Raw genomic sequence first — 18,586 nt, 5'->3', positions numbered from 1 at the left:
GAGAGATACAGCTGTTAGAACATAACTCAAACAAATTCTGATGGAAGGTCTTAAACTGGCATGTGACTAATTTCAAAGTTGATTTTCATGAATTCCAATGCAGGCATCAGTGCATTTCTGTATTCTTTTGACAACACATGTAACTCCGCTCTGCTGCTCTGTTTGCCTTTGCATTCTTTTACGGGACAACACTATTCAAAATTCAGATGATCAGTTTCTTTGTAGACTTCACCTTCAGCCATCCCCACAGGTAAAAAATCTACAAGGCAAGTTCGAGAAAACTTGGTGGCTAAGAAATGTGACTGTTTGTGCCAATCCATCGTCGAGGGAATGTTAGGTTTAAATGATTTGCCTCCTGTTGACTAGAAAGTGCAGGGGCCTCATTGTGCTGGAGAACATACCCATCCTGGTTGACAAGGGAACCTCTTCAGTAATGTTGGATAATTGTATTCAAGAAAGCCAAGGTAACTGGGCCCTGTAATGCAATGCCGTAACACAACAACCCCAATCAACTGACTGTCTATCATATCACACCACAGACTTACAGAGAAGTATTCTTGAAAATGTGCCTCCGCATAGGCAGATGGGGTTGTGTTAGACTGACAATGTTAGTTATAAGTATCATTGATACCATAATGAGTGAAAAAGAGAACTATTTGGCAATTTGCAATTAGCCAACAAAAGAATTCCAGTCATCTTTTTTCTTTCCTTCTCAGAGGTGTTAAATGTGCTGTAAGTGATAAGAAAAGAGGCTGTATATGTCCACTATATTTGTATTAATGAGACACTGATACACATTGTTACGATGTGGATGGAATAGTGCAATGCCAAGGCACTTTGGAACACAGTGATCCACTTATCATCCCAAAGGCAAGCATCTGATGATGCATCTAATCTACAGACTTCCCTGCACTTTGCATTAACGTGTGGCAAGAATCTGGTAGCAACTTTTCACTGCAGCATTTTGTCACTCATCTGTGCATACCACTGCTACCAGACAGTGGAACATTTCAGCATGAAGGTGCTACAAATAACTGCCTGTCTGCAGTGAAAGGGTCAGTGAAAAGTTGGGTGACAGAGTGCTGTGGATCTACATACTGGGTCAGATAGCCTCCTCCAGCCAGCCACCAGTTGGGATCTGAGGTTTGATGCCATTGTGCTGCCCATGGAATCCAGCAAAGCTTTCACCTAGCCCCACAGTCTATGATAAGGGCAATCATTCCAGCCTGCAAGAATGCTGTGCTAGCACTAGCTGGCTGCCAGTGCTACTCAATACTGTTAAAGTGTGCTGTCTCCCAGCAGCATTCATGACCTTCAGGAATGACTGTCTCTGCTATACCAGTATTAAGATGGTGGACTGACACTGAGCTGTGCCCACCTGACAAGTTGCACACCTGTAGCTGCTCTAGCTTCATGAATAATAAAGAGTTTTCTGGAGCTCTGTCTGTCTTGCTGTGACTACATTCACCTCTGGCTGTTTCCTATAGTCCCCATCAGCCTATTGAACCCACAGACCCCAGGTGGGAGAGCAGCTACACCATCCTTACAACCAGAAGAATGTCTGCCCACCACGCCATAGCGGTCACAGCACAATGATACTATTATAGTGTAGAAATTCTGTGTGTGCTTGGTGAAGAACTACATTGTACCAATAGAACAATGTCTTCTACTTCATCTACACTGTGTTCATTTGTGCATCCATTTGAAGCATGGCACTGGATGCTGTGCCAATGTTATACAGTTTAGCGCAAGCACAAGTAAATTCTCTGAAATTTGGTACTTTGGGGTTAGTAAGTTATCTCTGGTACTCTCTATGAGCAGCAGTAGAAATTCTGCTATGGAACACATACAAATACCACATTTGGTACTCAGCATTTGTAAATACATGCAGCGTGCTACATACAGTAAAATAGGCCAACAAACTGCAATCACAGTTGAATTATTGTTTTTTAAACTCAAACACAACTTTGCAACTTGTACTTGAGAACAAACAATGACATAGATAAATCCACAGCAACTGAAGTACCAACATGTGAAATGAAAATATGTTTCTATAACTAGCTGTATCTCTTTAACATGACATGATTGGACACATGTTATGTGAACTGTTTTTATTCAAATAAGCCTGTACTACCACCTCTAAAATATTTACTATTCCTTTTGTAAAACCTTGTGTAGTTATAGATATTTATTACAGAAAAGACATGGGATTGTGGTGCTCAGTGGGACAAACCATTACTTCAAAATAAATGTTGATGAACATTTATGTTTGCTATAACTACATGTGAAATGTGAGAGTATATCAAATATAAGCAGATGCTTACTAGTAATACACTGCTGACCATTAAAATTTAAGCATCGTGAATGTACCCTACAAGAAACTACTTGCTCAGATATGCAAATGATTAGCATTTTAGTGCGACCATGCAAAGTAGATAGGAAAAATGCCATCTATATTCTGTGTATGAGGAAGCATTGTACAGTGGATTTCTCACTCAGAAATCGCATTTAAATGTTGTTTGTTTGTGAGAAGGTCATATTATGCCTCAAGTTATAAGGAGAACTGTCTACTGGCACATGCTGTAAATTGACAATGGGCAGTGGGCATTCAAGGCTGATTTATTGTCCCATGATATTGCAATGATCAGAATCCCATAACTGTCATGTGCATATATAATTAATATGCTCAGGAGGGCCATACTCAGTGCCATGCAAGGTACCAAGCAACTAGTGCTTGAGGTAATAGACACATTTTGCATTCAGCCAAGTGGGGTTGTATAGTTGTATCACTTACCTTGAGTCAAGAAACTTCTTCTTCTTCTTCTTCTTCTTCTTCTTCTCTCTCTCTCTCTCTCTCTCTTTTTCTCTCTCTCTTTCTTCAGAAATACGTATTTCCACACAGAGAATGTGATACTGTCTTGAGCACCAGTCTGACATTATGCTGACCATTGTTGCAATCTCAATTGACATGGCTGCAGAGAGAGGCGTGCTGACAGTGGTGTGCCCATTGACAGCACTGGTATTGCATAATCTTTTTACATGAGTGTCTGTGCTGTGTACAGTATCATGATGGATGTATCTATGTGTGGAGGCTCCAAGGAGATCAGATCAGATTCCTGTTCTTCATACAGACACAGGACCAGCCTTGATGTTATGGGATGTCATTCAGTGCATAATCACGTGTAGTTTGTGTAGCTGGCAAGCATCTACTGTATTCCTTATTTGTTAAGGCTGGTGGCTGTGCCCTGTCATAGAGGTCTCCATGGCTCTATTTTTTTAAAGGTGCTGTAAGACTTTATGTTGCCCATGCTGTCTTGACCTTCCTTGATATAGATGGTGTTTGGCTGTAGCCCTGACCGTTATGTCCTCCAGATCTCTCATCCACTGAGAACATCTTACCATGGGGTTGCCAAGAGACTCACACATTATCACTAGCCAGTCACTATGATTGTTGAACTCTGGTGATATAGACTTGAAGCAGCATCAAATGACATACACACATATGTCAACCAAGCTCAATTCAACTCAATGCTCAGTAGCGTTAGAACTATTGTTGCTCTCAGAGCCAGAGGTGGCAGCCTGTGTACTAAAGTCACATCCTACATATTTCCAAATCACCTTAAAAAATTTAATTATGTTTTCCCTCTTACTCTACATACATACAGTAAGTAAAATTTGGCTATTTGCTAACTTCTGATTTTAATGGCTAACAGTGTATCATTGTGTTGATCATTGAATTAAAAAGTACAGTTGTTTCATTTTTCTTTGTTGCCTTCTGTCCTGTCTACATTCTTTCACAATTGGGCCAACAGTTGCGTAATATCTCAAGAAAAAGTAAGGAAATTGGTTGAGGATTTTATGCACAGACAATTTTTGCCTATTCTTGTTTCATAAATCATCTGCACTAAGTGCTTACCTGAGTGGCTGAAATGTGGGGAAGACAAGTCGAGCTGTAATGGTAACTGTTATAGAACAACGGAACACATTGCAGCCAACATTTCTTATGTTGTAGCAAGAGTGTGAGATCCTTCATTGTTCTAGAGATGCAATGTTTATGTGATCAGTTACAGTGCAGATTTGAGGAGCAAATGCCTTGAACCTATTGAGTAAGTTCACAGTAGTAGTTCTTATCAATGGTCCCAGAGGAAATCAACCAACAGAATGCAACTGCAGTGTGAGGTCACTGTTGCCAAGACTTTTGCAGCCTACACAGGGGCACCTGTGGTGCTCCTGTGCATATCCGCACACGGATGATAAATTCCTACAAAAGTAAATTTTTGTTCATGCAGAAGTGCACTATAATGTGCAGAAAAACTAGTGTGTAGTCTTTCTCTTGCCCAACAGAATAAATTGTCTCTGTAGGAATGTGGTAACTTAAACCATAGCTTTCTCATTCCATTAAGATGATATATACAACGTGATCAAATATTATAAATGAATAGACTAATATGTCTGTTACAACATTTACTGTAATTACTATTATAGACATACACCTCTTATGAACTCAGTGCTTGGAATAATTAAAATTCGTCAAAAGTATGCCATATTTAAGAAAAGGCTCATTTATGTTTGATGCACCTTTGCTTCTTAATGGAAAACAGTTGGACTGCTCCTGATAACTAAGTTTGTTGCAGGAACTGCATACACTGAAGTTGAAGCAGATACATTTGTAACAAGAGATGAGGGTGCTTCCCTTCCAACTAGTGAAGGATCTCTTCCTGAGAGACAAGGCTATCATACTTACATGACACCTGTGGTTCATCACATAAATCCAGCAAATAAGACACAACCAAGACCATGTGATAAACGAGTAGATCTCTATATCTTACAGCCAGATCGACTTAATATCAATCCACTGAAAGGAAAGCTAACAAACTGCCATTCAACAGGATGTGAAAGGTAAGTTTAACCTTCTTTTCTTATATGTTGGCATTGATAGTTTTGTAGTTATAAGTAACTCCTCTTTTCCTCCTTAGAGCTGTATTTGCCTTGTGTAACATGACAATCTCACTAACTGAAAATGTCTTGTTCCCTTTCTTAGACCTTTCAGTGTTCAAAAAATACCTAAAAGCAATTTAATTCTGTTGGTTGTTGACACTCTATGCCCATGTGGCAGCAAACAACTTAGCATAGTACCACAGGAAGTAACTTATGATTCTGTATCTGAAGCAGAAGGATCACACTGTCGTAATAAGCCACAGGAGGCAATGTACAGAAGAAGGCCTCCAAAGTGTATGAATTATCACCCAGAGGTAATAAGTCATTTATCATTTATATGTCATTCATACTAAAATATCCTCACAGTATTATAAATACTCTTGTTATAATCTCAAAACTTGAATAATTTATGTGCTTGCTCTTTTTGTTTACAGTTACTCTGTAGCTACTGAACTGACAATTTGACATAATTACATTGTGCTTCCTTGGTTTCCCCTCACACATTAGCTGATACACATTAATCTGTTATTCTCAGCAAGCTGTGTTCTATGTATTTTAATAAAAGCCAAGAAATTAATTCATTTTCAGTTCATGGAAACTCGGTGATAACTTATGTCCTTGAAAATTGATATTATCTTCTGTTTTCATTAAATTATGTTTAACGTAACCAAGCTAAATAGTTGAACCACACCTCTTTGTGCAGATATATGATATAAATGTAAGGGATGATCAGAATGTTTCTGTTTGAAGGCCTTGAAGTCCAGAATCAGTTAGCCAATCATGCAGAATTATTGTGAGCATTGAGACAATCATCCCACTGATGCTCCAGGTCGAAACATCCGCTTAGTAAAACACCATGTCCTGCTGCATGAAGGGGTCCATAACTGTCTGCGGCCACACATTCTTATCCAACAGGAATTCTCTTCCCTCCGAGGCCTTTTTTAAGGGACTGAAGGTGTAATAATCACATGGGGAGAGACCATGACTTTAGGATGGATGCTCGAGTGTCTCCCACTTTAGTTGGTGCTACCTCTGCATTACGACATTAGCAATATGGGGACATGCATTATCAAGAAGCTGCACCACCCCTTGTCGCTCAGTGGGAAATTGCTGTCCTGTTGAGAAAATCATCATGTACTCTTATTTCCTCTACTTCTTTGGTGACTGAATCTGAGAACCCATTGGCAATTGGCATAGCACAGCACCTTTGTCTGGTCAAACCTACAAGAATTCCCGAGAATACAATGACAAGTTCACTATGTAGGTTGGAAGAAAACAGGTGCCTACTGTTCCTGGACATTCTGATAATGAAGACCCCTGATGGTGCATTGGAGTATTCTGTCTATAGGAAGAAGACACACACAGACACATAGCTAAACAATATCTGCCATCATCTAGCACAGTGCAGTCTGTGCTCAGCATATTGGTACACAGAACATGAGCTATGTGTAACAAGGAAGGCCTACGTACCAAGTTATAGCATTTAAGTGAAATCTTTCACAAGATTGGTTGCTCTAAGACACAAACAAGATGCACTCTCCAGACGAGGAGGGAGAAGAAAATAAACACTCTAGAAGAAGAAACTAACTACCTGACATTCCTTCCACAAACAGGGTCAGCCAGAGCCAAGATTGCTAGTATAATGGAGAAACACAACATATAAACCATTTTTGCTCAGTGGTTAAAATGCAGAATATCTTTAGGTCAGTGATAGGCCACCTAGGGTTGTTGTTGTTGTTGTTGTTGTTGTTGTTGGGTTGTTTTTGGGGAAGGAGACCAGACAGCGAGGTCATTGGTCTCTTCGGATTAGGGAAGGACGGGGAAGGGAGTCGGCTGTGCCCTTTGAAAGGAACCATCCCGGCATTTGCCTGGAGCGATTTAGGGAAATCACGGAAAACCTAAATCAGGATGGCCGAACGCAGGATTGAACCATCGTCCTCCTGAATGCGAGTCCAGTGTCTACCCACTGCGCCACCTCGCTCGGTGCCACCTAGGGCTATGGGTACCTGGCTGTGCCATGCCAATGAGTTCTGGGATTTAGTTATCAATGAAGTGAATGCAACAGAGGCAATGGACAGAATAGACAGGTGTAGCCAAGAATTGACATCTGTAACTGCTCCTTTTCACCCCATTGAAGCCTCCCCCCCCCCCCCCCCCCACCCTCTCCAACAAATCACAACATCTCTTCTGGAGGTATGTGATTGGCCCACCTGTTGATGTGTTGGGCCTTCACTAGAGTCATTTGCAGTCCAGCGGCTGTGAAGAAACCAACTCATTGTTTCACCTGACAATGATGAGCAGGAATTTGTCGAAATTGTATGACAACACATTGAAATGACTTGGGTGGTAACTCAAGAAAATTTCATCAACCATATAAATTGCATTCTACAAGGATACACATGACAAACTTGTATTTACAGGTGTTTAGAAGGAATACTAATGACCTTTAAAGCTGGAAAACAAGTGTGTATTATCTCCTTTGTGATTGAGACTGCTACATACGAGCAAGAAGCAAAATGTCCAAGATCAAATATGTCCTCATCTCAGAATAGTAAAGTCAGCTCAATTCCTGTAGCAGTGTTTTGGTATGTAGTAATATTACGAGTATTGATGCAAAAGAGTAACAAGACAAGGAAAATAGAAAGATTAAGAAACTTCAAGATAGATTAAAACTGTATCTCACACCAGGATACAAACCTAGAACCTGTGCCTTTTGTGGGCAAGTGCTCTACTGACTGAGCCATCCTAGCATGACTCATGTTCCAGAAGTAAAATACAAAGCCTATAGTTCTCTTTGCCAATTTGATTTCAGATAATGCCATACTACATTGAATGCCAATTTCTCAGTTTGCAAACACTGTTAAACATCCAACTCTTATGTTTCATTTCTGATTGAACATAATATGTGATTGAACACAATATTATTTGAAAATCTTGTGTTGTTGATGCTCTGCAGTTTGTAAGTATTTGTCAAAAGACATCTTGTTAACACCTTGAGCTAATCATGGAGTTAACAAGCTGTCTTTCAACAAACATGATATGATTATTTAGTTCCACTGTTTTTATCAATGGCTGTACACTTGTAGTTCACCTGCATAGGGTCTGTGACATGATATGGAATTTCATAGAGCTACTTTCATCAACAGTAATTACTGAGAATCAGAATTTGCCAGAGATATTTTGCAGTTCTTGTACCTCACTGCAGGCAAAACTAAAATTTCCCGCAGATGACATTTATACAATGAGTTCTGCATCATTGAGCAATTGTGTGGACACTTACACATTGTTTTCACCTACAACACACTTCTGAAATTTTAAAATGTAATATTTTAATCTTACATCTTAGGAAAATGCTAAATCTTTGCATTTTGTTTCAGGAAAGTGAAATTAGGGCCTGTGGCCATGGAAGTGTTTCGTCCTTGTCTCCTTGGGTGCTACTCTACTGTTTATTTATGTGGACTATTAGGGCAATATCAGTCTCCTTATGACTGACTGTTTTATAATAAAATACCATTTTTCTGTGTTTATTTTTCTGTGAGTTTGTCTCAAGAAGAGAAATAAAATGAATGTAATTACAAGCTATTGCTGCAATGGTATGACAGTGACATTACAGCAGACTTAATAAAAAGTGAACATCAATTATTAACAGATTACGTTCAGCCTACAATAACATGAATATTTTATTTTTATTGTGTGTAATTTCAGACAGGTGCTACAGGATTTTGTTAAGAAACATCAAGTTTTAAATGTTCATGGAGGAAGTGGTATCTTCAGTGACAATTATTTTGAATAACATTTGTGGGATGGACAAAATATCACTATATATTTGACACAGTGGGCTGTGTAAATCAATTTATTCGTTATCAGTCATACTTTATTTCTTCGTTATCAGTCATACTTTATTTCTTATGTTAGAGTGAAATGTTTTACTGTTGGTGTTCAATGGTATTAAGTTATTTGATCATCTAAAAAACTGAGATAAATTATTACTGTGGATCACAATTTGGACTGGTACCACAAGTACTGTGTTACTACTTCCTTCACTCACCAGATTCTGTTTCTTTACAGAGAAATGGTGTAAATAAAAATGTAATTTGTATACAAAATAATATCATTAACTCTGTTAAGAAATCATTAAAAGTTTTATATTAGTGTAGATAAGATATCTATTAGTTCCTGAATTATTTATTTTCGGAAATTTTAGTCCAGATATATATATGTATATGTACTATGTATCATTTTCTTTTAATTGTCAAAGAATGTTTGTCCCTTGGACTGAACAATACTTTATTTTTTATATAAGATTGTAGTGGGTTGTTTTTGAGCATATTGTGAAAAGCCTATCAAAAATGTGACACTTCATTTTGGTATCAAAAAAATTAGTAGTTGAATTTTTATGTGCTATGGTGGATTTATTGAAGTCTTTCTGTTGAAGTATGTATGCTGTCATAACAATGTTATATTTGTAATTTTTCGTTTTTAATTATTCTTTTCAAATTTGTGAAAACAATTTCCAAATGTTCAATTAATTTTACTCTCAAGAGAGCCTATTTGTTATATCAATACTTCACAGAAAACTAATTTTCTTTGTAAGACCTAATGCAAAATATGTTTTACGCAAATCAGGGGTCATTGGATTGAAATAACCTGCTCTTGGGTCCACTATAAAGGACTTAATGTTCAGCTCATCATATATCATTATCCATTTTCTTACAACCGTAAACATAATGTATAGCACAATTTTCACAAATCATTTAAAACGGACTGCCCCTTTTGCAATGATCAATACTGTAGATTAGTAGATGCTACAGATTTTTACATCCTAAATTTTTCATAGCTACATTGGTTCAAACCTACAGAAGCCAGCAAGAAGTAAACTTAATACTTTTTAAAGAAAAATTTCTTCTGCTCTTCAGCTGTGCCAAACACTTAAACTGACATTGTTTTAATATTTCAGGCATAAGTACTGCAATACAAACATATCCACATGAACATATCTCTGCAAATAAGAACCAATCATTAAACATAACATTAAATGAAACAACTAGACCAAATGTGTTATATGGAAAAACTATTAATTATCCATCAATTTCAAGTAGTAACCTTCCTAATACATATCAGTGATATTAACCACTACAACCCTTATCCCACTTCTGATTTTCTTGTGCAGTTTGATATTGTCTGTAGATCATTAAGTGTTAACTTATTAAATATATATATATAATTATGCCCATATGCTTCAGATGGACTAGGAAAAGAAATGCTTTTTCTGGAGTGATGCCTTCTTGATCTTCCCCTGCATCTGTTAATGGAGAATGAAATGCACACTGTATTTGGAAAGCTCCTTGAATGCCACAAATTCTAAAACAGTTACCTAGGCTAAACCTCATCTCATTACACAAAGATGCAGGATTTACTTTGCCATGTATGAAAGATACAGAAATTAATCACTTAGAAGCAAATAATGAAAGTATTGAAACAATGAGACAATAAGTTTAACAAATAGACTGACTCAGCCAGTTACATGCAGACTCGCTGTTTCTGCTGCACCAAGAAATACACCAAATATCTTTAAATAAAAGTATTTGTGTTTATTGATCTTCAAAAACATTTCCATTTCAACTAAGACATCTTTTTTTATTTTTATTTATTTATTTATTTTTTTATTTTTTTTACAGTTTCTCTCTGACTTTGAACCCAGCAAATCTTTAATGGATAGTTTTAGGAAGATACACAAAGACTATGTGATGATAAGTCATTGCAGAAAATGTTCATTATTGTTCAGAAGAAAATGGTTTTATATTAGCAAAAACACTGGAACTTTGACACTACAAAATGAGCACAACTACGCAAACTTTACTGTTAGAAATACCTCAAAGAGTAAAAGGAAAAATTACTACTACAAATGATATGAAACTTAATAGAGACATACATTTGTGTTGAATGTGGTTGTTCATACTGTAACTTTTTATACCAGTATTAAGAAATCTTATAAATTAGAAATACAGTAGAAATGTGTGCATGTTTCTGTGTGTGAGCATGTTTTGCATAATTTCTTATATGTGAAAAGTACCTCATACTGATACACAATAAGAAAAAAAAAGATGTACTTTGTAATCAGATTGCATTTCTGTGGTGTGCTATATGTACTGTATGTATCCTAGCAGTGCTCCATGGCCATTACAGCAAACCATACCTCTTCTGAAGGGGTAAGAGGAACATCAGTTACCATCCTCAAATGACCTGCGGCCTACTGTGCAAAAAGAAACTGCAATAATGTATTTGTGTCAGAATAAGCTGGTGCAAATCTCAATGGAACAATAATTGGACAATCCACCTTCAATGAAAGAAAAACTTATAACATAAACAATTCATGTTGCTGTGAATAAAGGTTACAATAATGAGGTGGTGATAAATTATAGTGAATTGAGATTTATTTTTTAATCTCTATTTATCAAGAAACTTACATAAAAGGAAGAATGACCGTGTGTTCATCAGTGCACAAATAGTAAGAAAGGTGTGATGACTGAAAGTTTTTCCTTGAGTATTCTATTGTTAAAGCTAAAAAGTGACAGGGAGTGAATTTTCCTTTTTAATTGTTTACCAAGTACATTTTTCCATCTCACAGTAATTTTTAAAAGTCATATGCATTTTTCATGCATTTTGCCTGTGCTCTGCCGTGTGGTTATGCTATACTATATGGTGTGATATACTTACAGGGAGTATTAGATTGTGGTGGTCTGTTACAAAAGGAGGCTTGACTTTTGAAGGGAAGGAAATTGACTTATGAATTGCATATTGTTTGGATGCCTTAATGTGGAGAATGTGTGAATTTTTACTCCAAGTCTGTTGATTGTTTGCTAATTACTCTTGCAAACATTATGTCTTCCATTTAAATTATATGAATAAGAGATCAGAATAAAAATAGTTATTGAATATAGTGAGGAAAGAGATGAATAAAAGTAGGTGGATGAATGGCACAGTTACATTTAAATAATTTATTTTTTGGTATTATTGTACTAAAATATTTAAATAAAAAGCTTTGATTATACAATCCTTGTACGTAACTGCGGTGTTGTAATAATGTGTGGGAAATTTGAAACCTTTTTGTTCAAATTAGTTTTGTCTCATGTGGAAAATATCATTATGGATTTTATTGCAATGTTTTGTGTAAAATATTAGCAACTGTTAGCTTCAATGTAATGTTAAAATTTGTATAGATTTTAGTGCTTGGAATACCCTACAATATTCCTGCTGTTTGTGGGGATATGGACACAAATGTGCATCCCCTTGTGGTTGGCTATATGAAAACCTGAAAACATTTTGTGTAAAACACAGAAAACCAGCAATAAAAATTAATAAAAATATTTCTCTACATCAATTTATTTTGATTTGTTTTCTAATGAATGTAACATTCTACAGTGAATATCAGAGTGAACTGCAAACCACCTACATGATCATATGGCTGCATATCACACACTACTTATTAATGAAAAAATTAATCATATTACAAGTATTTTTATCAATTATAATTCCATATTTTCAGTGGTTCCTTAATTTAAACCTTTTATTTATGTATAGAATGGTTTTTTTGAAATACTATCCTGTTTTTGGAGGTGGATTGTATTACATATTATCTGCAAAGTAGTCCTCTGCTCGACTAATTCTTATTTTTGTGTGCAACACATTAGTAAGATATGTGGTTCTTACAAGAGAAAAAGACGAATAAACTATATCTTGTGTAATAGCAGTTTCTTGGACCTCCTCTGCAGGAAAAATTGTGACAATATGTAAAATAAGTATAGCTCAGAATAAGATAGAAGTCTTGTTAAAATGTGATTTTGAATAAAGATAAAAATACCAAATATGTTCCTTAACTATAGGTATTATAAGGAATCACCCCTCTACAAGAAAAAAATACTGTGTACCTTAATTCAGTGAAAGTCAGCAGTCATATAAATGTCAACAGGAATTTCATCAATATTAATGTCAGCATCCTCTTATCAGTATCTAAATGTGTCAGCACAGAAAGGAAAAGAAAAGTTTTTACACTGTTTATTGAAGTTTGTGAAAGAAAATTTTTATTGTGGGAGGCACAGTATCTGGCAAATATGTTGATTAGAATGGTATTTATTACCTGTTGTGTGCATTTTATGGATTTACAGACTTACAAGATAGACAATAAAAAAATGCCTGACTGTGTACTACAGAATACCCATAGTGTATTTAATATGCAAGAAATATGACCCTTTAGTTTAACCAGACATATTTAATGACAAAAATCTAAATCAGTATTTCACAAGCTACCATATAGTAACTATGAAGATGCTGCAAAATTCAAGGAAGCGTCTGAGGTTTTATATTAATTTTTAAGACTATATAGAGGATGAGGGATAGGAAATGGAATTTTTTTTAATTGGTAGTATCAGTGACTAAAGTTCACCAACTCCCTCTACCCTTAGCCCACACACATAAGTTTAGTTGCAGTGGATAACTGCAGTATCGAGCATTATATGTATGTCATTGAAGAATTTATATGAAATGGGTAGTCTACCATGATCACTCAAAGGGCCTCCCATTGTCACCTTAATCTCTGTGTGCATGATGTGCTTCCTTCTCACAACACAGTTTTGAGGTGGGTGAATCATTTTCACACTTATAGTAACATGAAAATGAACAAAAAAGTGGCCATCATCATACCACAAAATGTTAATCGCATAAGATTGTCTGTTATTCAAAGTTGGTGCCAAATAACAATATGCTGCTCTCAAACACTTGGCATTGCTCGTCAATGTCTAATCACAAACCATCACAGATTTGAAGAGCTCCATCAGAAATGAAATTGTGGCAGTACCAAATGATATGAGTGATGATTAACTTCAAGGACCACATTAACAAATGCACTGTGAGTGAAGGTCATCATATGCATGACATTATTTTCCACATTTGATTTGTTTCCTTCTGTTACTAAAATTTATCAAGTTACTCTGTACATTGTGCTTATTTTCAATGCAGTACAATCAAAATTGAAAATTTGACAAGGTTTTAAAATTTGTCCATTTCTTGTCCACCACCCTGTATTAGCTGATCACTGGTGAACAATATGAAAGTACAGAAAAAGGGAGCAAAACTGAGCTGTGATCATGTTGTACATATATTACAACAGCTTGGGCAATCTAACGACTCAACCATATGATTTGACAAAACTGTAAATAATGCATAAAAAAGAATATGACAGTTTATTGGTCCTACATAGATGAAATTTTCTTGTAAATATGTTGCTAGTTTATGTGTTTATTGATTCTCATTACAGTTTGCCCATAAGTGAACAATATTAAGGTATGGAGTGTACTTACTGAAAGTGGTTTTGGAATCTCCTATTCCAGCTGTGGACTGTAAGTGGCATGAGCATTGTCAGCAAGTTAAGTCCCTCAGAAGTGACTTACTTCTTTTTCTGTGCAGTTTGAGAGACACTGGACATGAATAATACTTGCAGTTATGAAAATATATAAAATATTCATTCTAATGTGTCATTCACCTGCTAAAAGCTTATCTTACATTGTGTAGAATAGAAAATTATTTTTTTTATTCAATCCATTAACATCTCGTAGCACATAATTGAAATATAAAATCAGTGAGAAACTGCCTAGGTAATGATGGTACTGTATTAAAATGACAGGTTTTGGCCTATCCTTAGACCATCTTCAGACAGCATCATCAGCTGAAGCTGACGATGCATGCAACAGCCAGTTGACCTCAGTTTCAGTGACTGAGGTCAACTGGCTGTTGTACGCATTGTCAACTATAGCTGATGGTGCTGTCTGAAGGTGGCCTAAGCATAGGCCGAAATTGGTCATTTTAATAAAGTACCATCTTGATCTAAATTGTTTCTTCAGTGATTTTATATACATTACAAGATTGCTGCTTCCTGAAAATGTTACCAAAATGTAATTGAAATACCACATGGCAGTAACAAAGAAAATTATATGGGTGTGACATGTAATCAATAAATGTCCTCATATTCTCTTTCTCCAAATACTGCACTAATGATATAATGTTTGTGCTGTAGTTTAAATATAAGTAATCTAGTAAGGACTATGACTGGGAGGAAATTATAAATGTACATACTGTAGACCTTTCTTTTCATTTTATTTGCAGTTGTAAAATGAAACCTAACACTTATTGGCTAACCAAAAACCACTTAAAACATACAAACAAGCAAACAATGGAAACTTCAGACTGGAATATCAATTATATAAGGGAAAGCTACCCATCACAAAGGTGACACATTGAGTTGTAGACAGGCATAAAGAAAAAACACTTGCACATTAGCGGTCAGCCAAAGCCTACTTCAGAAAAGGAAACCGACACTCATTCAGCAAACACAGCTCACACACACCCACCCACCCACCCACACACACACACACACACACACACACACACACACACACACACGACCGCAACCCCGAACTGGCAATCCAGTACAAGATACTGAAGAAGACAGTTGTGTGTGCGTGTGTGTTTCCTCTTTTTTTTTTTTTTTTTTTTTTTTTTTTTTTTTTTTTTTTTTTTTTTTTTTTTTTTTTTTTTTTTTTTTAGGAAGGTTTTGGCTGAAAACTAATGTGTAAGTGTCTTTTCATTATGCCTGTCTACAACTTAATGTGTCATCTTTGTGATGGGTAGCTCTCTATCTTTTCCTTATATTCAAACATTCTGTAAGTGAAAACAGACTGTAACCAAGTTTATGAACTATAACAATTATCCCTATATACCAACAGCAATTACTGCTAGTAATTAACTCATGCCACAAATTTTGATGTTCACTGTAATCTTATGACCTCTTAGGGGAAATTAATAACAAAATACCTGCAATAAGTGAAAGTGTTTTATGTTTATAAAATCTAAAACTCTTTTTCCAAACTGTCAGTTGCTACAAGGTTTTGGAAAACTTGGTGCCAATATTGGTTGTTCTTATCATTCTTATCACCCCCCTCCTCCCCCTCTCCACACACACACCACACAAGCAAGCCAAGTGATACAGATTGTTTAAGATATGCTGTAAGAAAAAGAAAATCAACTCACAGATTATGTTTGGAGCTAGTTACAATAGAGAACATATGTGTATGTAATTGAACTTTGAAACTAAATATTTTGATGCTACATATTGGCATCAGAAATACCATTAGTATCTGTTTTTTACTGTGAAATTGTCATCATATATTACTTTTAATATCAAAAGAGGTCCTTTCTCATTATTACTGAATGGTTACTTTTATTAAATAAGCTGAGTACTTCTTTTCATCAGTACTGCCTCATCTTATCTCTCATTTGACTTCTGATAATAAGAACTACAGATGTAAGCAATCCCAAGTCAACTTGGGTGACAGAAATCTCAAAACAGTGTCATAAGCACTGTCTACCTGCAATTACTGCTGAAAATTTACCTTTTTTGCATACGAGGGTCATCAAGAAATTAATTTTCCCTATTTACTTTTAAAGAAATAAAACATATTAATATGAAAAATGTCATAAGCAACAGATACAGCAATGTTTGTGCTGTTTTCTGACATTTTCACCCACCAGAATTTAGACATTTTTCATGTTGTGTGAGTAACCTTTTTATTTTTGTGTTGTAGAAGTCTGCCATCTGGGAATGGGACCACCACATGAAAGTTATCTTCAGATCTTCATTATTTTGAAGATGCTGACCAAGGGACAAGGATTTCTTTATGAGCAAGAAGAGATGGAAATCACTAGGAGCAAGATCAGGATTGTATGGTAAATTATTATACAGCTCCTGCCCAAATTTCTTCAGAGCAGTTATGTGTTGCACCATATAAGGTTGAGCATTGTTGTGGATCAGTACAACACCTGCTCTGAGCATTCCACATCTCTTGTTTTTAATGGCCCATTACAATTTCCATGGTGTTTTGCAGTAATGGTGAGCATTCATTGTTTCAGATCTGAATGAGAAGTCCAAAAGCAGAATGTCTTTCTTGTCCCAAAATACGATGTGCATCTTTCTGCTCCTACATAGTCTGCTTGAACTTCATCTTCACTGAAGATAGACTGTGATAGTAGTATATTTACTATTGCTCAGAGTCTGGGCTAAATTGAGCAACCCAAGTCTCTTCACCCACGATGATCCTGTAGAGGAACTGATTGCTGTAATCATGGTACTGCTGCAGAAAAGTCAGTGCTGTCCCTAAGAAATTCATTTTGGGGGTGAATGTCAGCCTTTTTGGCATCTCTCTCACACACTTTCTTGGACAGCAGGAGCGTAGTGGCAATTTCATGCAACAAGGATCATGATATTTGTAAAGATGGATCTGTGATCCATAATCATTAAGTGATGTTTCTCCATAATGCACTGATGCACCGGCTCCACAAGGTCATCACTGATGATGGATGGCCACCCATTTGCTCTTCAATATGGATGTTTTGTGACTTTTGGAAAAGTGACTACACCAAAGACGCACAGTCAGTTTGCTTATGACGTTATGAATTAAGAAAGAATAAGAGCTGCCATTTTCAGCCACTGTTGCAGTGCTGCTAACTGTTGTATTCACTAAAGTAAGTCTCGTCTAAGGTAGCATAGAAATGAAACTTGTAACACCGAATATGTATTGCTGTGTAAGACAGCTTGCTTGCACACTTTGCAACATGTGTGATCACAGTGTGTGATTTATAAAATATTTAATATTGGCAACACAATATGAAATTTGGGGCGATAAACATTTATTAAAATAATATATATAATAATAAACTTTTATAGGTGAATGCAGGCACTATTTATTAGGACTCCTGATGCCCTCTCCCACTACTTGAAACACAGATATTTATTACAGTTTTCTAACATGTGGGCATGATTTTTTCTGTGCAACACTTAACTATGAGTTGGAAACCTAAAACCATGCTTTTATAAAAATTATGAACACAAAAACAAACAAAATCTTGTACAATAAATATTAATGCAAACACTAAATTGTGATTTATTACAACCAAACAGAAACAAAAACAGCTTACATTGCATTTAGAAAGGTACCAGAGGGCAAAAAATTGATTATTTTTTAACTAGGAGTTTGTCCTTGCACTGTCATTCACAAATGTGTTTATGGTTTGTTCATTGTCTAGTTTCACTGTCAAGTCTGATTCAGTACCAAAGACACCAAGATAACTAAGACTACCTTGTTTTTGTGACATCCTTAAATTAATTAATTATTTTTGTGCTGTACAGCAGAAAATAGTCTTTTTATTGAGCAACTGGAAGCATGAGTACTCAAGTACATTTGAAGAGTTATGTTTGAATTTGGGTAAACATTTTCTAAGTTGCTATCTTCAGCATCTTGCATGAGTCTGTAAGAGAGTATGACACATTTTCATTCTTTACATCTGAGGTGTAGCATTTGAAGTGCAAACTTCAGGTACAAATGCTGAGTCTTCAAGATCTGAACTGTAGACTTGCTAAGTCAGGATGGGCCTTCCTGGATTTCAAGTGCAATTAGCTTTTTCAGCTAAGACAAAAACTTTCATTATGTAATGAAGATAGGTACAAGGTACTGCTCATTTTGCCAGAAGAATTCAGACACTTTTCTCCAGTATGAGATTCAACACCCAGTGGTGAGAAAGGAGGAACTGCTGAAAGTTA

The 18,586-nt window shown here is 36.0% G+C and overlaps 1 protein-coding gene across 4 annotated transcripts in view; it reads left to right on the top strand.

Moving 5' to 3' along the window:
* The window catches only part of LOC126365875 (voltage-dependent calcium channel subunit alpha-2/delta-3), an 859,858-nt gene extending 847,553 nt beyond the window's left edge, over positions 1-12,305 (top strand). For all 4 annotated transcript variants that reach the window (XM_050008568.1, XM_050008566.1, XM_050008567.1 and 1 more), the window contains 3 exons: positions 4,635-4,899; positions 5,042-5,252; positions 8,316-12,305. In XM_050008568.1, coding sequence (XP_049864525.1) covers positions 4,635-4,899; positions 5,042-5,252; positions 8,316-8,426 — 587 coding nt within the window. In that variant the 3' untranslated portion in view covers positions 8,427-12,305. The remainder of the gene's footprint in view (positions 1-4,634; positions 4,900-5,041; positions 5,253-8,315) is intronic.
* Positions 12,306-18,586: the final 6,281 nt, after the last annotated feature.

This window comes from Schistocerca gregaria, chromosome 4 (genome assembly GCF_023897955.1).
Source record: "Schistocerca gregaria isolate iqSchGreg1 chromosome 4, iqSchGreg1.2, whole genome shotgun sequence".
NCBI lineage: Eukaryota > Metazoa > Arthropoda > Insecta > Orthoptera > Acrididae > Schistocerca > Schistocerca gregaria.
This window is presented reverse-complemented; position numbering and strand designations above follow the sequence as displayed.